We start from the raw sequence: 24,825 nt of genomic DNA on the forward strand, positions 1-24,825 counted from the left end.
CTCAGAGTCTCTCAACTTCCAGCTGAGCCAGATCACTTTTTATTGCAGCTGCCAACAGCACCTGCCCTACAACAGCCACTGAAAGTGCCTCTTCCAGACATTTTCAGATGCTTCTAGTTGAGAATCATTGTTGATCTGTAGTTCCAGCAAGCCTTTCCCTTCATAATCTAAAATTGTGAATTTCATGCAGGAAAGGCACCAGCTGGATTAGTGATAGATGAAAAGGAACCAGTGGAACACAGAGATGATGAAAGTGCATTCTCTGGGGGAGCTCAAAGTTTATGAGAGATACTATTTTTGTTAAGTATTACAAATTATAGGAAAGGTAGCGTGGAAATAGCAGAATGGCTTCATGGGTGTTCTGAGCAAGGGGAGAGAAATGTGTGAGGTGTAACCTGTAAGGTAGTGTGCCAGGCAGATAGCATATGTCAAGTAGTGGGTGCTTAATAAATGTTACTTTCCTTTTGTAATTTCATAGTAATGCATTGTACCCAATATAGTTATGGTCCCTTACAGATAAGGAACTGTGTGATAGGATTCCTCTGGAAGCTAATTATTCCTGTCCCATACAAGTTTTAATTTTTGGTATAAAAGCACTGCAGAAACAGAATATTTTTTAGTTGTCTTTATTAGAAAATGAAACAAATTAGTTATAAAAACCTTTGTTCCAAATAGATACTATGTATCTTACAAATGTTGCTTGGCTTTGTGTTTTAAAGATTACTATAGAAATTATTTCTAATATCATAAATAAATGATTATTCTTCCTCAGGAGTTGATTTTATAGTGCAGTATTTACAAAAACTGAATAAGTGAAAAAACAACAGTTTATAAATCTGTACCATTCAGGACAAAATGTGTTAACTTTGTGTAGTGTTGCTTGTATAACAGCAAATAAAACCATTTAAGATTACATTTTTTTTTTTTAAAACAAGGGTAGTAAAACCTTTGGAACACCACAACATACATTTCATGTGCCTCTCTGACATTAACATGCAAAAACAAAGCTATTTGTTAAAATAGACATTTTTGCTCCAACTATGTAAACGTGAATTTGTTTACATTTTAAGCTCAATAGCTTTGAAGGCATTATGTTGAAAATGAAAATAATTTAAAACAATATTCAACACTGCAACCCAAGGCTAATAGCAACTCTTGTGCCACTGTGAAGTCAGATGTTTAAGCAAAATATACGAAAAAGAAAGAAGGAAAACATTCTAAGGTGTAGAACATCGATTTTTTTCAATTATGACAAACTGTGCATGTGTGTTTCAAAGTTAAAAAAAAAAATGGGAAAATACTAATTTGTTGTTGGCATCCTCCATGTCTAGGCAGGTGCAGGTGCATCACCTATATGAACACAAAATTGATGATAGAACAAGTGACCAAACATTTTATAAATCGGTTGTTATATCTAATTGGGCAAATTCTTATGCATCTTAAAGTTACACTGTCTTCTCTTTTGATAACCCAGGTTAACACAAGTGACAATGGACATCATTTGAGTAATTCAAAGAACACTGGCTATATCATTAGTGATAATTAGGGAAACAAAAGCAATTCCACTCCTAAATACTTTTATCACATGATAATATACTGTAAAGAGCAGTTTTTGAACTGTGCCTCATAAACAGTCAGTGTCTGCTGCCAACAACTCCAACTTACATGGGAAGTTACACAAAAAGTGTTCTTACCAATAGCTACTCCTAAATGGAGCTGCTACTTTTTGTATATTTTCAATAAAATTATTTACATCTGTAACAAGGATTCCACTATTTTCAAAGGCTTCTTTTGAGACAGTAGGCTTATCTGTGAAGAAAAAAAAATAGTGAGAAACATCAAATAGGAGAACTCTAAAAAGTCAAAAATCTCATGTACAAGTTCTCAATAACATCTATGTACAAGGTTGGAAAAAAAGGGAAAAATGTCTGGCTCAATATTAAGAAAAAGATAAGCTGCATCCATGGGAGTGGAAGAAGGAACACTGACAACAGTGACAACTCCTGCAGCTTTTAAATAAACTTGAACCATACCCCCGCTTCTGGCCTTATGTGCATTTGTCAGAACACATCGTACTACAAGTTTGTTCCTGGCTGTCGAGGTGGAAGTTTTATCTACCTTTATCTTATTTATACACTACTGGGAAGGACATTTCTTAGAGCCAACCTATTTTGGCATTAAGTAATGGAAATTAAAACTTAGCATGTGAACTTACCTGTTAGGTAGACAGCAAATCTGGCCTCAACATGCTGAATTTGCAAGTTTATCAAACATTTCAAAATTTCTGCTTTTGTTGGAGATCGAGAGTCACAGTGGTGATAGTGAAGCAATTCGATGATATTTGTACTCTGATATGATTTCAATATTAAATTCTTTTTATGTGCAATTGAATCCATTCTGGAAAATACATAGGAATGTTAACCACTAAATTAAGATTCAGTATAAGTTTGTGACCACTTATTTACTTATTTTCAACTGTTTCACTCCTAGGACTTTTTCTTATTGCCCTTTGTTTTAACTAGGTGTTATAACTCAAACTCATGAGAGATCTAGCTCTTTGCTTCTCAAATGTTCTTTTTTATGACACAACTTGGCCTCCTAGAAGTCACTGTCCTGCGAGCTGCCTTAAAACATTACTATTGTAATGACTCTTGTAAACACAAGATTATAAATTTGGGCCTCATTCCATGCCAGAGAGACATTGTACATTTATCTACTGCCACTTCAAATTGTGTGGCCTAGAGCAAGTCTTTCATTGATTTGTAGTGGGCCTTTCTGCCTGCATTAAATATTTGTTTGCTAACAGATCTCTTAAAATGTCTATTTTTTTTAAATACACGACAACATGCCTTACAATCCTTATTACACATATAGAGCACAATTTTTCATATCTATGTATATCTAAAATATCTATTCTATAACCATTAACTTTGTTAAAACTATGTAGTTTTCTTACATCTCTCTCTTAAAATCCTATTCCTACCTGTTTTCTTCCTCTTTAACTTACAGGTATGATATGGCTCTTAAGAGCTTTAATGCACTTCTCTAGTTTAATGATTGAAGTTTAAAATTTCCCTTGAAACTGGTGATCAAGATTCTCTGAACCTGGTTCCATTCCCTCTGGATTGCTCAGACCTCAGAACTCTATCTGCTTTGGTAGCTCCTCTGTCAAGGGAAAACCTTTCCTGAAATTTATTATTTCTTCCTTCTTTTAAAGATTCCATACCTCATACAATTTGTTATGCTTGCTCCTACTTTGTTGGAGAAAGCAGTATGGTAAAAGAGGTAAATAAACTCACTTTGGAGCACAACATTCTGGGGTTGAAGTCCCACTTCAAACCTGATGACTTCTTGACCTTGGACTAGTTTTCCTACTTTCTAGGTGAAATTTCAAGGAGACAATGGATGTAAAGCACCTACCAGTGCTTGACATCTTCAACAATTAACAATATTTGTCCAATCAACACTTTTCTACTCTGCTTCCCAGCCCACTCTTCTTCCTGTCTCAGAAGAACTGGGAGGCATATACCTTGGATAGGTAGGAACGCCCATAGGCCTCAGAACTCTTTAGCCATGGAATCAAAGTTTTCTATGAGTAAATATCTAACCCACAAATAATTATTTTTATAATTTATGGTAGTTGAGCCAGAATCAAACTATAGAGCTTTTATGACTTCTATTAACCTAGAGAAGTGCATGGCTGGATACTGTCTACAGCTTCCATTATTGGATGTCTTGCTACAAAAACAAAATGCATCAGCTAGACATTAAAAAACCATGATCAAAGTAGCAACTCATCTGGCTGCAATGCTTGGAGGGACACTAGAGCACACAGAGCACAAGGGCATTTCTATGCCCACCTGAAAGTACTTACCTTATGTCTTCCTTTAGCTTTTTATTTTCTCTGTAGTGAAGTAACCATTTCCATCTTCCATTTCCATTTAGTTTTTCCAGAATTTTGACAATATCCTTCAGTTGAACTGTAGAATAAGTGTGGCGAGAGATCATAAGTAAAAAATTAGATCCGTGGTTGGGTATATAACCACCATTACCACTGAAGTGGTTGGGCAGCATCCACTCTCACAAAGGCACAACTATTGCCCCTTCACCACCTATGTATACTACAGCATGAAAGAACTGTGTAGAGACAAGGGCATGGTGGTCTGCAATTAAAAGCTTGACTGGACAAGCCACACAATAGAACAGGAGGAGTCCTGTGCTGTAGGAACAAGGCAGGTCGAGTTTCATAAACACAAAAATCTACCAATAGTTTTAACCCCAGTTTCCAGGCAGAATTCATGCTTCAGCAGATAATTAATCTCATCCAGAAGTAGTATCCACATTGAATTCTAATGAGAAGATGAGTCAGGTTTGGATTACACATAAAAGTGTGTGCCATGAGAGACGTAAACTCTGTAGGAAAGTTCAAGGAGATGATTACAAAATATGACTTAATAAGTAATTATTTTTTAGCTTTCTGTGACAACCATCAGAAATGGAGAACAGGGCTGATTCTAAGCAAAAAGTATTATTATAGAGCAGACTTGATTTGGCAAGTGAAGGAGTTAAATACAAAAATCTTAAATTTGTATAAATGGGAGTTTGGCCATATCAAGAAGGATCTCAGAAGCAGGTTTGGTGATAAAGATATTAGGTAAAAACAGGTTAAGAGCACTACCATGAGAATTACTATATAAAAAGTGCTTAGTATAGTATTTGACAGGAACTAAAAACCCTCAAAAGGTGGCAAATGAAATTCTTTAGTTGATAATTTTTGCTATGATATTATTTGGGTCACTAGGTGAGGAGAAATGGACTTGACTTGACTAGATTTCAAAGGAAGGAAAATAAAAGACCAACCTAATGTTAAATGTTCTAATATTTTGTCATCTGATATCACGAAGCCTCCTGTGCGAAACAGCTCTTGATAGGTGTCGTTAACAACATCTTCAGGGCTGTCTATTCCAGCAAAGATGACACTGGGGAAATGCTTCAGTTTCAGCAGAAAAGGAATCTGTTGGACAGAAAAGGGCCCTGTGAAGAGAGGCACACTAGGCACATTTTCCTATCCAAGGGTTTCAAGGTCCAGGAACAGGTGAAAATACATTTGGACTATTGACTGGTAACCCAGTTGTGCACGAAGGACTGTTTCTAAGCTCGTCATCAGTAGCTAACTCTTAAAGTTAGTTAAATAAAGAGGTCTCAAGGGTTGGGGGAAATAATTGTTCTTGAGGGAAGGTATATCTGAGGCTTTGAGAACCTGTGAAGTAATCAGCAGATCACATAAATTCAGTCTTGTCTCCAGCTCACAGACAGGTTTCAGTATTGCCAGGCTAATGTCACTGCCTACTGACAAGCAGGATTATGCACCTAGCTATGTCCATAAGCTGGATCTTCTGAGAATAAGCAATCACATTTTTGTCAACTAGAAGGTAAATATAACAGATATTTATGACAGAAAATATTTCCAAGTCCTTTAAAAGCAAGATTTATTTTTAGACATCAAGTGATATAGATTTATCTCAATTCACCTCTTCATAAAAGAAAGATTCCAAACCTACCTGATGCAAATGTGATGATAAATCTTCGTTTCTGATGATGATTATTAGCTTATCATTCTCTCTGTGAAAAGCCTGACAGAAATGCTGAGGTTCAATTTCTGTATGGCCTCCTTTCCTCAGAATGTTCTGAAAGATTTACAAACAGCCATTAAAAAAGGATACTTGTTGGGGCTGGTGTTGTAGCTCAGTGGTAGAGTGCTCGCTTAGCACATGTGAGGCCCTGGGTTCGATCCTCAGCACCACATAAAAATAAACAAAAAGTATTGTGTCCAAGTACAACTAAAAACATTTAAAAAAAAAAAAAAAGGATACTTGTGGGCTGGGGATGTGGCTCAAGTGGTAGTGCACTCGCCTAACATGCACGAGGCACTGAGTTCGATCCTCAGCACATGAAAATAAAACTAAAAAAATAAATATAAAAAAAGGATACTTGCACAGAACTATCTTATAGTTTATAAAAATAAGCCATCAATATCTAAAATGAACAAATAAAGCCATAAAAAGCACATCCTTTTGCTAAATTATATCTTAACAAAGGAACAGAAAGAGCAATTGATCTTACTGTTAAATAAGCTTTTATATATATAGAAGAAATAACTCTTATCACCACAACTGGATTTAGAAATTTATTTCAAAGGTAAAGTAATTTGTAATCTTTTATTGTCCATGAAGTATCAAAAAATGGATGTTTTTAAATCTACATAAGTTTCTTCAAGGGAGTAAGATATCTTGGGGATACCAGATTAAGTGCCACCTCTAGTCAAAACATGTTAAACTTGGAAAACAAAACCTGTGCATTCCTTTAACACTAATTGGAACTGATTCAGAGTCAGTGGTCCCTTGGATCTACATCTTTGAATGTGATGGGTGATACAGTTTAAACTGCAAGTGATTGTGAGGCACAGCTGTGATTGTTATCACAAAGAATAGCTACACTGGGTAAGGTAAGGTAAAATGTGTGTTATCAAGGAACCTCAACCCTGTATTCCCTCCTGACTTGATCAATTTCTATCTGAAGGATTTGGGGTTTCCACTGTACATCCTTGTTATATCCAAAACACTTATGACAATCATTTGATACTTCCTCTTTAAAAATAGAGTGTAACTTGAGTGGAAGCACAGTGGTGGCACACCTGTAATCCCAGCGGCTTGGGAGGCTGAGACAGGAGGATCCTGAGTTCAAAGCCAGCCTCAGTAAAAGCCAGGTGCTAAGCAACTCAGTGAGACCCTGTTTCTAAATAAAACACAAAATGGGGCTGGGGATGTGGCTCAGTGATTTGAGTACCCCCGAGTTCAATCCCTGGTACCAAAAGAAGAAGAAGAAGAAAAAAAAAACTAGAGTGTAACATGGACCTTTTGGCCTTGGGTCCCAAAACAACCGAAATATCGCCACTCAAAATGGACACAATTTTTTTTTAAAACAAAAACCTACTGAAATAAGTATAAATTTTGTCCTTTATTTACTAATTAACAATTAGAAGGAATACATTTTCACTGAAATAATTCATGTAGCATTCTGGGCTCTTCTGTCATGCACTCTAATTTCAATAATAATAAAGTTCCTTGCAAATCCTCCTTTTACATATAAACAGAAATTAATGCTTCAGGATTGCCCACAACAGAATTATTCAGGATATATTCTGAGCTTTAATAACATCTTCTTCTTGATAGTACATTATTCAAGTTTATTTTAGCATGTATCCATTTGAGGATTTTTACTTTGCAAGAAATTTATTACTTGATAACAGAATCAACAATGGCCAATCATGAAACAATGTATGCATTATAGAAGGCATGTCATCTAGAAGTACTCCTCCTATAAATAAAATGTATTAGTAAGATCTGCCTTTGGCATAAAAATCAGTATCACCTGCCCTGAAAAGGAAGTGAAAACTAAGATGACTGCTTTGTTGCTTTTGAGAAGATAAATATTTTGCTCACTGTGACAAAAACAGATACATGGTCATGATGTCAACTCAACTGATTCCCCATTCAGTACATGTCTGTCTGGGTATTTCCAGATTGCTTTGAAGACAAAACACCTTCAGAAAGGCTGAGGGTCATTCAGTATTTTATCTTTTCAATTACACTGCCTACCCAAAATGGGAAGGAACTTGGAACAGACAAGTGGGTGGGGGACACAACAAAATCAAATCCAGCAGCCATTAAGAACCTTTGAGAACAGAAGGATCCTTGGCAGGGGGGAAGGAAGAAAGAAAACAGTTATGCTAAAAAACAGATTCCACAAATTTGGAAAAAAAATTTAAATAATTTGACATTTAAATGACAAAATTTAAATATAGGTGCCAATTTACAGAAAAATAAATGTGACTCGCACAACAATGTGTTCAAGTTAGCCCTGTTACCTGCGATTTTTCCCAATCTCCATCTGCTGAAGAGATCTCTCAAAAAGGTAATGTGCTGCTTATTCATCTTTTTAAAATATTTTTTCAGTGGCCACAGGATAGTCTAAACGTGTTAAAGTGACTGAGTGAGGCCTTTCCTCACATGGCCCCTTCTCAAGTATCCAAACACATTCCATCACAGTAAACTTTAGATACCAACTGTGCTGATCAGCCCCTCTCTTTCTCTGGCTCCCCAGTGCCCACACACTTCTCCACTAAAGCACTGAGACCTTTGAATCTGTCCTCTCTGGCCAGAATGCCAGCTCCTGAGCTTTGTGGTTTCTCCTCCAGGGCCTCATGTATCTATTTACCAACTTGGCACCTGAGACTAGCAGGGCAAATAAAAAACATTTATGCAGCTCAAAAAGAGGCCACTGTGCTTATCTGAACATCCTCAGATGTCGCAAAGGGGTGGGGGGGTGGGGAGTGAGTGAGTTAAGAATTCCTTAGTGGGGGCTGGAGTTGTGGCTCAGCGGTAGAGCACTCACCTAGCACATGTGGGGCACTGGGTTCAATCCTCAGCACCTAATAAAAATAAATAAAACTATTGTGTACAACTATAAAAACTAAAAAATATTTTTTAAAAAAGAGTTCCTTAGTGATTCAATACACATGGATTTACCATGTAGCAGATACTCTATAGTTAAAAATCACAGGAAGTGATGACATGGTTAAATCAGAGACAGTTCTAGCCGAGCATTTAGAACCAATACATTTAATGTCTACCTCTCACATGGTGCAGTGGTCTGCTCAGCTCAATGCTCTGCATCAATTCCTTAGAAAAGACCTCCCCAACCAGGCCCTTCATCCTGAAAACATGGGCAAAGCACCAGCATCACTGTGTTTGCCATAGCCTTTTATCAATTTGCATGGTTCTTTTATCGGTATTTTTCTTGTCCTGTTACATTGTAAGGATCTTAACAAAAAAGACAACACTTCCCACTCTCACCAACAAATGCTGGGACTGTACATACTGAATAGGACTGCTGCCATCTGAAAGCAATTTTCTGTTACAAGGGTTGGTGGGTAGGGGAACAGCTGGTAAGTTTGGGGCCCAGCTCTGGCCAGTGCCACAAGCAAGGGTCTGATACAAAGGGGACAGTGGGAATGACAGTATGTCAAGAAGTCAAGACAAGGGGAACACCAAATATGAAAGGCTAGCACAAACAGTGTTGCAGGATTGGAACAAAAGCAAGAACTCATTTTTGCTTTTTATGCAGAGATGCAAATACATATCTGTGTGTACATATATAAAATTTCCTGGCTCTCTGTGCTAAGAGGTCCTAGAAGAAGTGACACTCAATGGCCTTAGTTCTAAACACAGTACTTCACTAAAAATGACTCTGGCTCCTTAGAGAAACTGCTGACTTCAATGCTGGGGCAGAGTAAACATAAGACAAACCTGGAACATAAGGCTGCACCACAAAGTAAGAAAGTGCACAAATAATTACTGAAGACTTATCAAGAGGACACAGAAACCAGCTTATGGGAACTCCCATTGGTGGGCCTGAGTACTAAAATAATGAAGGAGAGGCTGGGATTGTGGCTCAGTGGTAGAGTGCTCACCTAGCATGTTCAAGGCCCTGGGTTTGATCCTCAGCACCACTTAAAAAAAGCAAATAAATAAAATAAAGGTATTGTGTCCAACTACAACTAAAAAATAAATATTTAAAAATAAATTAATAAAATAATGAAGGAACAGACAGTAATCCTTTTAGTATAAAGTGGTCCAATAGGCCACATTGATATATGAAAGCAAATGAATGAACAAACAAATGGGAAAGAAGGAAAAGGTCTACTATGCAGAATGCCAACTAATACATGTAGAAGGAATGACAGAATTAGAATACCACCAGGTGGTAAGCAACCATCAGAGTAGTAACTGATTCAGGCAAGAATCATCAATGGATGTTAAATGGGGTGGGTGAAGGTATGATGAGAAAGTGAATTATTTACAAAGTGTCAATGCTTATTATTACAATCTGCCTAGTTAACTGTACAACAGAGAAATGTGACAGATCATTTTAACTATGTAGGAAAGCTATTACATTAGTAAAGGCACAAACTGCTTTCTAATACAATGCACTGAGAAGATCACAATATTGGATTTGGATTTTCTTGTCTTAAATGCTTAAATCATGTGGACACAACAAATAAATGCAATCAGAGGAAATTCTATCAAATAACTAGCTTTAAAGTCTTTAAAGCCAAGGCCATAAAAGATAAAGAACAAGACAGGAACTGTTTCAGATTAAAGACACAAGCATACACCTGTGATCCTACAATGGGTCTGTGGAATAGATGGCTAACTTCCCAAGTTTTAGGGTCGTACTGTGATTATACAGAAGAATACCCTGTACTCCGATATATAAATTAAATATCAAGGGGTAACAGAACACTGTATGCCATTTTCAAATGGTTCAGAAATATTAATACTGCAGTATTTAGGTGAAGAGTACTATTTCTATAATCTTCATGTAAACTTTTGAAATTGTTTAAAAAATAAATGGTGTCAATATGTCAGTTTGAAGAGAGATAATAAGTTCTGAAAGAATAAAATGAAAAACTTAATGGTAATCAAGACAGATTCTGGCTCCTTCCAAGTCAGAATTTTACCATTATATTACTTAAATTAAAGGACTATGTAGTTACAGGTATCCTTATGATCAAATTTAAAAAGATATCCTGTGGGGCTGGGGATGTAGCTCAGTGGTAGAGTGCTTGCCTCACAGGCCCTGGGTTCGATCCTCAGAGGAGGGAGGGAGGGAGGAAGGAAATTGTGTCCATCTACAACTAAGAAAATATTTAAAAAAAAAGACATCCTAAACCAAAAGAAGTTTTTGTCAATGATCCATACTATTAAGAGTATGGAAACACAGGTAATAATTTCTGAAAAACCCATATTTTATCATTGGAAATGTTTGTATATACATTTAAACATGGGTTTGTGTACACTGGTAACATGTGAAAATTAGTCTTTGCACCAATTTTTTAATATCATACAAATCATCAAATATTCTTGTAGAAAAACATTTAGTTTTCAGATAAAGACTAAGCTATGAAACCTAAAAAAAAAAACCACCTCATACCATGATTTCTCTTTGAAACCAAAACATTATTTTGAACACTAGTTCTAAAATAAACTAAAATTAGAAGGCAATCAATAACACAATGTGTTAAGAATAAGCTGACAACTTTACCTTTGTTCTTAAAAAGAATGATTTTTCTTCCGTTTCAACAAGGTAGAACAGGAAGGGACTCTTACAAGCTTCTTTCATAACGCTTTTTAGTTTGACATGCAAGCTGGCACACAAGTCTGTAATCATGTCTTCGTAGGAGGCTGACTGTCTTGGAAAAGATGGATACATGTCTTGGGACATGGTTTCTCCGGAAGCCATATTTAACTCTTTATCCTGTAAAACAACTTGGTTGCTATTCATCATCACCTTATTGAATTCAGCATATTCATTGAGAATAAGTGAAATATCATTCCGAGATTCTTTCAAAGTGCTATTATATTTCAGTTTGTTGAGGTGAAATGAAACACTCTGATTCTTTCGAGAATTCGTAAGATTTCTGTTGTGACTACATCTCTCCTTCCAAAAGGAGTAAGTGCTGTCCATATGGTTGGGTGTGTGGCCTCTTCTGTGCTGACTCGGCTGTCTGGCATCTGGATGCATAATTGTTACCAAAATGGGGCTTCTGCTCTTGGATGCAGGATGCAGAACTGGGGCCTTGGATATTTTTGTCAAAGGTGAAGTTCCAACCATGGTTTGGGTAGGTGACTCCTTTGGAAAGATGTTGGGGGAAGAGGCAGGCTTCTGAGAATCCCCCTTTTTCTTTACTATTTGTTTAATTTTATGTGCAAAACGCAGATATTCCAGATCTGATGTGTTTTGGGTGAGGTCATCTGCCACTTGCCAAGTGCTTGTCCAGGAGCTGAGCAGGCTGCAGTTTGCAGCAAAACTTGATTGCCTCTTCAGGCTATGCAAAGTTCTAGATGTATCTTTGAATTCTTTTGTTATAGTAAAGTTAGCATAGGTCCGGGGGATACCATGGAGATCTCGAATTTGGACATAACATGGCACACACTTATCTTCTTGCTTTAATCCAATGGACCTGCTTCTTGAAGGAATGCTAGTCTCCAGCTCTGGAACTCTATTATAACTCCAAGCTTCATTATCACTACTGTCTGAGTTCATGGAAGATCCATAACTATTTTTTGCAACATCCTCTTTTTTGCTAGTGTGACTACTTCTCAAAGTGCATGAATCTTCCATGTCTAATTTGGGATTTCTACAGTCATCAAGAAAGTCTTGATCAGAGTCTCCAGAAAGTGGTTCGTAATGCATGTCTGAATTCACCTTCATCTCTCTCTCTCCAACCTGAGTTTCAAAATCAGTCTCAGCCCTGTATTCCTCACTAGTGATCTTACTGTCAATATGCTCTTTAGAAATTCCACAAACAAGAGAGTCAGAGGAAGCGGAAGTCTCTTTACTGATACTTTCACTGTTGTCTGCTGCATTCTGGTTTGAACCAGCATACATAGGAAAAAATCCACCATTCAACAGCTCCTTTATCTCACATGTTGCCGTATCCTGCGACATGTGGATTTTTTGTTCACCTTTCGTTGAAGATGTAGAGTTAGACTGAAGGCTGATAGTACCTAGATCTGTACTTTCTTCACGTGACTCAGCTTTAGTCTCACTATTTTTAAGTAAATAAGCCATTTTGACTACTGATATTTCCTGTGTTTGAAACCCTGGCTCCACACTTCCTGGTTGTGTACAATGGGTGAATGTAGTGCTATCTGAGGAAGAACCAAGCTTTGGGCTCTCTGGGGGCATGTATGTCTGTGTAACAGCAGCTCTATCAATGGAGGCAGAGTCCATGGACTTTACCTGCATGTACCCTCCAGCATCTGTTTCCAAATCACTGTCAAAAAGATTTTTTGTAATGCTTTTAGGGTTGGTCTTTTGTTTTAATGACACATTTACTATTCCACTTAGAGCAGTTGTAGAAATCAATCTGTCAGCCAAAGACTTATTTTCAACAATCTTTTTAGGACTAAATGGAGGTTCACTGGACTCTAAGGCAAGATGTTTTAGGTCCAAATTTCTGTTCTCTATACTAATTGGCTGCAGTGGATTTCCTGATTTTACCAGTTTTTCGACAGAAGGCTTGAAGTTACCTCTGTATCTGGCAGCTGAGGCAGACTTGGCTAAAGCTGCATCACAGCACTGCACCTTTTCTGAGAAAGAGAAATCCTCATTATGCTCATTTGGGACAGTTCCCTCAGTTACTTTACCAGGAAGGATTGGTCTACCTTTTCTTCCTGGATTATTGGTTAACATAGGCATTTCAGCAGAAAGCTGAGTTTGTTGTACCTGAGTCAAGTCACTTTGTCCCACTGGATGGTTAGGACTAACAAAAGAATTTTCTTTTTCTGTTACAGCTAAATCTCCTGAACCAATCTGGGACAATTTGTTACTTTTCTCACACTGGATACCATGAACTTCTAAACTACATGGAGACACATCCTGAGAAGGTTGTGTTTCTTTGGTTGGTACTGGGGGATCGGGACTAGAAGGTGGTGACACTTCTTCAATTAGAGAATCAAAGGGGAAATCAGAAGTAACGTTAATTTCCTCTGCAATCTCAAGGGTGCAATTTTCTTTAGAAAGTATTAAAGTAACCGGCTGTAAACTATCACTTTTTCTTTCCTTATTTTCTAGTGGTTCTTCTGATACCACAGGACACACTGACATATAATTAGCTGAACTAATTTCTCTGTTTTCCACAAGGGTTACTTCTTCTGGCTCAACTATTTCTTCAGCTGTATCCTGAAGTTCTAAATTTGACACTGGGGTCTTCTGAAGTTGCTCTATTTCAACAGTTGCCATTTCTTCTTTGGGACTTGTAGGTGATGATATTGTCAGAGTAAGGTCAATATCAGAATCTTCCTCTGACAATTCCAGACTGGTCTCTTCCCTACCCATAGATGGGCTAATTTGTTGGGCAAATACCGAAGTAAATGATTCCACATTTGTATTTTCATGATTTAGATTACTCTTGTCATTCTTCCTTATTTCTAAAGAGCTATCTGACATAGTAATTCTTGGTGTAATACAGTTAAGGGAACACCCTTTTCCCAAGGTGGCTGAGGCTGATGACGAGACTACTTCAACCTGGGATGGCTCTATAATCTCTTCTGAAGATATGCTAAAGACACGTTGAGTCTGCAAACTGCAATCTTGAGAGCCTTTCATTTCTTCACTGGGTAATGTATAACTAGAACTTTTGATTAATGCTAATGTTTCCATTATTGATGCTTTATTGGATGGTGATGATGAGACTGGAAGAGGCTTCTCTTTCTGTAATGAACACAGTTCTTGAGCAAGTGTCTCTCTATTAACTGAGGAGGCACAAAAGTGGTTAGTGGCTTTCTGTCCTGACACTGCAAGAGATGGAATATCCCTAAGACCTTGTGTTTGTACTTTTTCCAATGCAGATATGGGATGTCTAGGACTTGCAGGAGGAGACACTTGTTTCATCAGCTCTGTATCAAAGGCTGTGGGTTTATCAGGTCTATTTACTTCTGAATATATTGGTACACAGGCATTTTTTTCAAAAGTGGGAGTAACTGGTTCCAGATTAATCATCACATACCCCATATTATCATCCATCCTTTCCAAGGAAGACTGACATTCATTGTTTATGGGGCTGCTATGCTGGGTAAGGTCCTGTAAAGTACCCGTTTTTGTCTGCATTGATGCATGACCTACATCAACTTTGTTTTCAAGGGTGTCGTATGCAGACTTTTGACATACTATCGAATGACTATTGGCCCCACTGTAAGTTGTGGTGAATGTGGCTTGTGTAACTGTATCATTATAAGAAGCCACTCTAGTATTATCATGTAACTGAAAGGTTTTTTCTTCACCAGAAATAGAAGATCCATTAGTTTCAATACTTTCAATACCAGAAAGCACAAGATTAGAAGTCTCTAGATCTGATGATTCTTGTTTGGCTTTCTCTCCAATTACCTGAAATGACAAAAATTAAAGTAAATACATAAATAAATATCAAACAGATTTGTAAAAAATATTTATTCTTTAGTTGTAGTTGGACACAATACCTTTATTTTATTTATTTTTATGTGGTGCTGAGGATTGAACCCAGGGCCTCGCACATGCGAGGCGAATACTCTGGCTGAGCCACAACCTAGCCCTCAAATAGATTTTTTAAAAAACACAATTACATATGTTTAGAATAGAAAAGTCAAGGACCAATTTTCTTTAGTTTGTGTCTGTTATTTTGAATTTTCTAACATATAAGATTACCACAGGGTAATGATCAAGAAAATCCATCTCTTTTTAGATCTTAAGCTTAAAATACCATCAAATGTGGGTTGTTTTTATTTTTTCTTTTTCACTGAGCTCCACCCCCCAGAGAAGAATTTTTTTTCTTTAAAAGTATATATAGTTGGGTATGGTGGCACACGCCTATAATCCCAGCAACTCGGGAGGCTGAGATAGCAGGATTGCGAGTTCAAAGCAAGCCTCAGCAATGGCGAGGCACTAAAGCAACTTAGTGAGACCCTGTCGCTAAATGAAATATGAAATAGGGCTGGGGATGTGGCTCAGTGGTTAAGTGTTCCTGAGTTCAACCCCTGATACCCCCCAAAGAAGTATACAGAGATGAGAACTCTAAAACTTTAATTGTATAGCCTTTTAATTATTATTTTTGGCACCAGGGATTGAACCGAGATACACTTAACCACTGAGCACATCCCCAGCCCTTTTTTATAATTTATTTAGAGACAGAGTTTTACTAAGTTGCTTTAGGGTCTCCTTAAGTTGCTGAGGCTGGCTTTGAACTTGTGATCCTCCTGCCTCAGCCTCACAAGCCACTGGGATTACAGGTGTGCATCACAACACCCAGCTTTATTATTTTTTAAAAATAACCCTTTTGGGGCTGGGGTTGTGGCTCAGTGGTAGAGCGCTTGCCTTGCATGTGCAGGGCCCTGGGTTCGATCCTCAGCACCACATAAAAATAAACAAACGAAACAGAGGTATTGTGTCCAACTACAACTAAAATATATATATTAAAAATAAATAAATAAAATAAAATGACCCATTTGGAGGAAAAGTAGCTAGACCATCCTGTTTGCCAAACAGCATCACTCAACTCAGAAATATAGCACTAAAGAAAAAGCACTCAATTTTGCTCTTAATGAGATATTAAAAAATAACTTTTTAAAAATTTTTCATGTACTGATCACTGAACCCAGGGCTTTTAAGCATACTAGGAAAGTGCTCTACCACTGAGCTACATTCCCAGCCTATTTTTTTTTTCCCCCTAAATAGATGTCTTTAAAATTTTGAGATAGGACTTTGCTCTTTTGGGGGGCCTTGCCTTAAAATTGTGATCCTCCTGCATCAGCCTCTCCAACTGTTGGGATTATAGGAGTAATCCACTGTACCTAGCAAAAGGTAACTTTGAAAGCTAAGAATAACTTTTCTTATCAGTTTTAAATTAGACTGTAAATACAACTTCATTTGGAACTTTCACATGAGACAGAGTAAATTAATTATTATCCCCCATACTCCAAATAACTGATTCTGGTAAATAAAGGTCCCTCACCCCTGAGATATCTTCTTTGCTTAAACCTGAGGATAATTCTCACTTTAATACCTCTTATTCCACAGAGCAACAGGGAATTTATCAATGTTGTTTGCATTTATAAACTAAAGGGAATGATTTAAACCATAGAAAGAACAACTTGGGTAAAATATTTGCAGAACTACGTCAAGACAATTCTTATTACTCCATAAAGACATTGTTTTGTTCTGTTGAAAGCCTCCAGAATAGTCTTACCTAGTATATGGTAAAAGGGACTGATTTACGTAATTTACCATACCTCTGAAACGTTTGGACCATTATGCTCACTGATTGCCTACCATGTCTTGGCACATATATGTTTGGAGTCAGGAACCGTGTTTCAAAACACACACACACACACACACACACACACACACATGAATATATGACTATAAGTATATAATGTCTCTACAATAAAGTATGATGATTTAAAGTGCTCTTTAGATGAATAAAAGCAATATACTATTGGTTTCTAGTACCTACTGTGCTACAATACATTTCACATCCCACTGTACCCACTTATGAGGATGGAGTGGCATAACACAAGTGTCCTTTACTGGTGCAGCCACAATATCCAACAAGATGACCCCCCAAAAAAAAGAAGAAGAAGAAAAAAAAACTTCTGCAAGGAGAGCCTAAGCATCCTTAGTCTAGAATGTTCTGAAATCTAAAACTTTGAATACTGTTATGACACTCAAAAAGTTTTGGATTTTTAGACTATTTCAGATTTGGGGTTTTCAGATTAGAGATGTTCAACCAGTAAAGTCTGCACATATTCCAAAGTCTGAAATTCTGTCAAATCTGAAATACTCTGGCCCAATCATTTTGGATAAAGGATATGTGCAACCTGTAGATATTAGAGATCATAGTAAAAAGTATAGAATAGACAAATAGAGACAAACCCACATGAATATGGTTATGTCATACCAGACAAAGGTGCCTAAAACATTCACTGGAGAAAAGATAGCCTATTCAACAATGGTGCTGGCAAAACTGGAAATCCATATGTAGCAAAATGAAATTAAAACTCTATCTCTTACCCTGCGCAAAAATCATTTCATAGTGGATTAAAGACTTAGGCACTAGAACAGAAACCCTGCGCCTAATAGAAGAAAAAACAGGCCCAAATCTTCACCATGTCAGCCTAGGATCTGACTTCCTTAACAAGACTCTTAAAGCGCAAGAAGTAAAACCAAGAATTAATAAATGGGATGGATTCAAATTAAAAAGCTTCTTCTCAGCAAAGGAAACAATTAATAAAGTGAAGAGAGAGCCTACAGATTTGGGAGAAAATGTTTACCACATGCACCCCCGAAAAGCATTAATCTCTAGGATATTAAAAAAAACTCAAAAAACTTAACACCAAAAAAACCAAATAACCCAATCAATAAATGGGCTAAGGAAGTGAACAGACACTTCACAGAAGAAGAAATACAATCGATCAACAAATGTATGAAAAAGTGTTCAACATCTCTAACAATTAGAGAAATGCAAATCAAAACTACTCTAAGATTTCATCTCACTCCTGTCAGAATAGCAATCATCAAGAATACAGGCAACAATAAATGTTGGCAAGGATGTGGGGAAAAAGGTACACTTATACATTGCTGATGGGACTGCAAATTGGTACAACCACTATGGAAAGCAGTATGGAGATTCCTCACAAAACTGGGAATGGAAGGAATCACCACTTGACCTAGCTATTCCAATCCTGATTTACATCCAAAGGTCTTAAAATCAGCATACTATAGTGACGCAGCCACATCAATGTTTACAGCAGCTCAATTCACAATAGCTAGACTACGGAGCCAACCTAAGTGTCTCTCAATTGATGAATGGATAAAGAAAATGTGGTACATATACTCAATGGAATATTACTTAGCTTTAAAGAAGAGTAAAATTATGGCATTTGCCAGTAAATGGTTGGAGTTGGAGAATATCATGCTAAGCGAAATAAGCCAATCCCAAAAAACCAAAGGCCAAATGTTTTCTCTAACATGCAGATGCTAATTCACAATAAGTGGGAGAGGGGGCACTAGGGAAAAATAGCATTACCTTAGATTACATAGAGGGAAGTGATGGGAGGGAAGGGGAGGGGATGTGGGGTTAGGAAAGACAGTAGAATGAAACAAACATTACTACTGCATGTATATATGTGACTCCATGATCAATATGATTCTGCAACATGTACACTAAAAAAAAAGAAAATGAGAAATTATATCCCATCTATGTATATCAAAGTACATAAATACATTCTACTGTCATGTATAATTAAAATATGAAAAAAGTACTATATATGAAATTAGTGTGTATATAGGTAGTAAAAGAATTTCACCTAACTGAAAATATTTTCTCATAAGGTAATAAGAATCAGATAAAAATTCCTAAACCACATCTTCAGAAAGAAAGCACACACATACCTAACACACACACACACGCGCACACACACATAAATATACCCATGTAATTTGTAGGTTGTCTGGAATAGAATCTTGGCTTGACAATTTACTATGCAACTTGAGGCAATTTTCTTACTTCTCTATGTCTTAAGTTTCCTTTATCTACAGGATGTTGGATTAATCATTGTCTTTACCGCACTGGTTTGTTCTGAGACCGGTTAACTGAGTTAATGTCAGTGAAATACTATCTGGCACACAGTGCTCCAGAAACCTTAACTCTGATGATGATGATAATGACGATGATTTAAAGATATTCATCCTCTGAGGTTTACCATGGACCTGCAAGTGTTCAGTAACCTCAGATACAGAAACACTGCCTGCCTCCTAAGTGCTGCCCAAACCCATGCAAAATTATTCCAGAACAAATCTGGGTATTTTGTCAATCTATTTAGTCAGAATTTTGTTACAACTTTTTGACTGGTTCCAGTTAGAATCTGGCTGAGCATCAGCTGAAAACAATGGTACAAAAGAAAGTTTGTTTTCCATTCTTAGAAATCAACTGCAATGGTTTTCCTCTCACAGGCCTAGCTAATATTTTACTATTAAATTATTTATCTTCAAAATTAATTCTGATATAATCAAGTCTAGTTTAAGGTTTAACAAAGCATTTCTAATGTTTATTACTAACGTATCATTCTTAATATCTAGATAAGACAAGTATTAGCAAGCAAAAAATGGAGGAAATTACTTCAAAAATAATGCCAACATTAGTAATATTCAGTTTTTCTTACCTCATTATTACAGGAATAGATGAAATTCTGGCTTTCTGAGGTGTCTGTATGACACTCTCTTGCAAAAGTTTCTTTCTGTTCATTCTGTACACTGAGTTCCAAACCTCTGGCAGGTGGTGGTTTAATCAAAGGAAGCAAGCAGTTAGGGCCAGGGAAGAACATTTCTGTAGCATGACCTCTGGATGTTTCATTCGACTCCAACATAGGTTCTACAGAACATCTTTCCACACTGGAGGACTCCTCAATTTCACTGAGTTCAAAAGATTCTAAAGTGCTATTTATGGACACATACTTTGCTGGGTTGCTGTGCTCTACCACTTTTCGGGATGATCGTCTGACTTTGTTCTGATTACTGTAAAACAGAGCTACCCACATGTGAAGTAAAAGCTTCACTTCTTCCACATTATCAGGCAAATTAGTGTTCCAGGGCCTGAGATTTAAAAGAACACACAAAAAATAACTGAAATTGTTATTTGATTTACTTATCATAAACAAGTGCCTCCATAAGAACTATGGTTTTGTTTGTTTTTATTTTAAAAATTACAGATATGAAAGAATGAGTAAATATGAAGTTGATTTAACAAACCCCTTTGAAATCTACTCTAATTTAAATCTAACCCATTTTAAAGAGAAGGGAAGTGAGAACATTTAAGTGAGTTTTTTCAAATCACAACATTGTGTGGCAGAACTCTGATCCAAACATAGCTAATTCCTAGTTTCCTAAGTATACACAAACATGGGTAAGGAAAGAAGTCTGATACATGCAAAGTCCATTTAGTCACATGTGAACTGAAAGAAAACATTACACCTAATGCTTCTAACAGCGATGTTAGTATATTTGTTACCATTTATCATGATGGCCCAGTCACTGTGCAAAAGCCCAATATGTGTAACAACCTCAGTAGGTAGCTACTGCTAAACCCATGCTTACAAGTGTTACCCACACACTGTCATCCTTCAATGACATCACTTGCAAATCTATTAGAAATGCCACCTCTCAGGCCTCACCCCAAAGTGAGATCTGTAAATGAGCTACATACACAATAAAGATTGTAAGCACTGTCTAGAAGCACAAAACTTGCTTAGGGTCACAGGAGGTAATAAATGGAAAGAACTTAGATGCAAGCCTACTAGTCTAAAATCTAACCATTCTGTTATTATTCCGTTGAAACCTTCTTAAGATTTCTAGAACAAACCTATGTAAAAATCACTCATTTATATCAATCTGATTATTTGTAAGAAGTAATTTTTAATACTTAACAATTTTAAAAATGTCTCTTCTGGAATTTAGCCTAAAAAGCATGATTTCTATGTCTTATACTGTTTTACATAAAGGTCTCATCTAAAAACCTATAATAACTCAAAGACTACAAGTGGTGATGGAGTACTGCAAAATGGAAAGCCATTTATGGGGCTAAAGGTATTTTTAAATACTCTCCATGTAATCACCAATACAGGCAAAGCCTGCCTGTTACTCTAAACTCAGTAAACAAATCTGCTTGGTATTATTACCAAATAACTGGTTTTAAACACATTTCTTTCTCTTTGCAAAGACTGGCACAAATATCTTGTGTAACTCAACAGAAAAGTTACAATCATTTTTTTCAAGTTTCATTCACACTTACCCATGCAATGCTCTTATAACAGTTTTCTCCAGTGGATTGTTAGTATATTTGCTATCTAAGTTGAATGAATATTCTGTTTCACATTTGAAAGTGACTTTAAAGGAGCCATCACAGCTAAGCACACTATGGGAGCAATAAAAATCTTTTAGGTGGGAAGATACAAATTGATTTTTGCACTTTATCAATGAATCCTCAGAAACCTTTTGTAGAGGGGAAGTATTCTGTAGATGCCGAAAAGGCATGACTTTTCCCACTGGAGTTCCAGCATCAGGACCTTTTGTCCCATTCTTGGCAAAAGCAGGGCCTGGTAACCCTCTCGGCTGTAGATGTTTCTTTGAATGTTCCACAAGGAGCAGGGCATATGAATGTTCCACAGCAACAAGCGAGTTTTGGCTTGCATCTGAAGATTTTACTGTATCCTCAGGGGATGCTGACTGGGCTTCCTCAGGGGCCTGACAAGGTACCAAGCACTCGTCTTCCTGGCTAACAGTTAAGTCTGACCCTGAGTTACTCTTTCTATCAGAGGACAGTTTGGATAACAGTACACCTTTTTGACTTTTAATGCCCCTATGATATTCATGGTCCGAGGTACCATGCAATGAATTTTCTTTAGAGAGTAAAACATCATTCTGTGGCAATTCAGAGGAGCAGGGAAGAATTCTAGGCTCACAAGATGGGGTACAAGAGGTAGCAGAACTTAATGCAAGATCAGCTAACATATTTAGGGCCTGGGAGTCATAGTTCATAATGGAGTTTTCAGGAAGATCTTTATGAGCCACTGTGGTGCTTTCTGGTTGATCTGTATTTATACTAATTCCATCTTTTTGGCCATCTGATGAAATTTTTGATTGAAGCTGAAAAGCAGTTTCTCCCTTAGCTTCAGCATAAAAGGAAAAAAAAAAAAAGGGGGGACACATATAACATTTCCTTTTCATAGAATTCTGTCGCATATTACTATGTTTTAATGAAAATTAATGGTACTAATGGTTAAGCCAACATATCCAAGAAAAACTATATTATACAGATTGCATATTAAAAGTTTGCTATCAGACTGAGGTCTCTTTCAATCCTCAGATCTATTTTAATGTGTTGCTCAATGGAACAAAATTTAAAGAACATTTAATTTTTAAAAAAAATCATCACTCCAAAATGCATGTATTAAATAACACACAAGATGTACTGCTTACATCAAGAAATATACGAAGAAGAAAAAGAAAACTTTCAGTCCTTGCCCTCAGGGGGCTTACAATCTAATGAGGATGTAAGAATGTGGAAGTATGAAATGTGTGTTAAGGTCAGATAATACACTTTCTCAGAAACCATTTCCCTTAATAAGTGGTTTATTAAAGAAGCCACCTAAGTTCACAACAGCGATGATTTTAAACTATATTATCTTTAATTATAAAATGTAATATGAATATAAAATTAGAAAAGTCATAATATGAATAAAATAAATCAACGAAGGCAGAGTATTCAGAATCACCAATTAATTTTATCATTTCTTATACTTTCAGTCATGAACACATTATCCCTTTATCTGCAAAAAAAAAAAGCAAATATACTGAAAATTTTTCTTTCTGTAGATAATGAAATCTCTCCATTTCCCCTTAATCATAAAATTTACAATTTAGAGTGGTTTGTTTATGCATTTTCAGGCCACTACTTAATCATTCTTTTACATGTTGTTCTGAAGGATAAAGTTCACAACTATTCCAGGCAATGATTCCCTGGTGCAGGTAAATGAATGAACAGAAAAGCCAACTGTGCTTATAATTAACTGTAGTACTTCTGAAAACAATTGATAACATAACTTCAAAAGCCAATAACTAATACATTTAAAGAGAAGAAAACTACAGCTTATAATGTCATCAATTAGAATGAGGAAATATGTAGGGGAAAGGTGAAATCAATCAATTACTAACCAGTTTTTATTTAAAATAGCAAAACCCAAGGGGGGGTTTTGAGCTTAAAGCAGAACTGTCTTGTTCATCCCCACAGGTATATTAAAACTTGCAATTTATTTTATGATATGGTGCATTTACTGCTAATAGAACAGAATGAATTTCATTCTATTTTAACACGATGGCTTCCATACACTTGTCTATCTCTTATACAGAATATATTAGTTAAGCCTAACACGAAGAATACTTGTGTTGAAGTCAAAAGAATACAGTTAAATAAATACAGTATCATGTAAATTCACTTAATTATTGACCTAGTACAGGTTCTTCATTAAAAATAAAACATCATAATATACCTCTAAGACAAACAGATAAGAAAAGACAATGCTAAATAAATTCAGTGAATAAGAAACTATCACAAACTTTTAAAAGGACAGAAAATCATTAGTCTCAGTTTAAAAACTTAACATCAATAATTTTCAAATTGAGGTCAGCAAGGCCATATCCTATCTGCCTTCTTAAACTCTTGATTATTTCAAGTACAAAAAGTAAAATAGATCAGTACAGGTGATTAAGAAATGAAAAGAAAAGAGACTAATTTAAAAGGTAGTAACCTAAAAACTTTAATTTGGCATGTTGCTGCATAATCCATAAACATCTGCAATAGAGTGGGCCTATTTTTGAACATCCATTCTTTTTTGTGGGGGCATCGAGGTGGTATTGGTGATTGAACCTGTGTGGTACCAGCTTTATCACTTAACCACATCCCTAGCCCTTTTTATTTTTACTTCAAGTAAGGGTCTTGCTAAGTTCCTGAGGCTGGCCCTTCAACTTTCAATCCTCCTGTCTCAGCCTCATGAGTCATTGGGATTACAAAGGCATGTGCCACTGTGCCCCACTAAACATATATTCTGAAAACTCAATTTTCTGGGCTTAATTTTCTGCCATCATCCTACTGAATAATTCTTTTCAATTTGTCAATATATATCTAAAAGCCAATTCAGTACAAAGAATTCAAGAAAGTGCTAGGAAAAATACATTATTAATGTTTACAAACTAATTGGAACAATAGGACCACAACTAATTTAATAGAAAATAAGATAAATTAAATTCCTAAAACCCAACAGAAACTGGACATGGTGGTGTATACCTGTAATTTCAGCTGCTCAGGAGACTGAGGCAATTTAGTAAGATCCAGTTTCAAAATAAAATTTAAAATTTAAAAAGAGCTGGAGAGAGAGGATGATTGCCTACCATGTGTGAGGCCCAGAGTTCAATCCCCACTACTGCAAACAAACAAGAGACTCCAACAGGAAAGGAAAGAGATTAGTGAGAGAGTGTAAGGAATCTTCTCTTTGTGAAGGTATAACTCAGTAGTGTAAAACGTGGGGCACTGGGGAAAGTGCACAAGAGTAAAAAACACCTATGCTGCACACAGAGAGGTATGGATGACTAAGAGGGGAGGGACATGTCAAGAAA

The 24,825-nt window shown here is 36.5% G+C and overlaps 1 protein-coding gene across 4 annotated transcripts in view; it reads right to left on the reverse strand.

Annotated features, from left to right (window-relative positions):
• Positions 1-610: 610 nt before the first annotated feature.
• The window catches only part of Tasor2 (transcription activation suppressor family member 2), a 75,436-nt gene continuing 51,221 nt past the window's right edge, over positions 611-24,825 (reverse strand). For 3 of the 4 annotated variants that reach the window (XM_046442403.1, XM_046442404.1, XM_046442401.1), the window contains 8 exons: positions 21,446-22,322; positions 19,821-20,250; positions 11,167-15,012; positions 5,562-5,687; positions 4,861-5,014; positions 3,875-3,980; positions 2,216-2,397; positions 611-1,809 (listed from right to left, as the gene is read on the reverse strand). In XM_046442403.1, the coding sequence (XP_046298359.1) occupies positions 1,691-1,809; positions 2,216-2,397; positions 3,875-3,980; positions 4,861-5,014; positions 5,562-5,687; positions 11,167-15,012; positions 19,821-20,250; positions 21,446-22,322 (5,840 nt within the window). In that variant the 3' untranslated portion in view covers positions 611-1,690. The remainder of the gene's footprint in view (positions 1,810-2,215; positions 2,398-3,874; positions 3,981-4,860; positions 5,015-5,561; positions 5,688-11,166; positions 15,013-19,820; positions 20,251-21,445; positions 22,323-24,825) is intronic. The other variant, XM_046442402.1, reaches the window with a different exon arrangement.

This window comes from Marmota monax, unplaced genomic scaffold (genome assembly GCF_021218885.2).
Source record: "Marmota monax isolate L192 unplaced genomic scaffold, Marmota_monax_Labrador192_F-V1.1 WCK01_AAM20220418_F8-fsc00072, whole genome shotgun sequence".
NCBI classification, from domain to species: Eukaryota; Metazoa; Chordata; class Mammalia; order Rodentia; family Sciuridae; genus Marmota; species Marmota monax.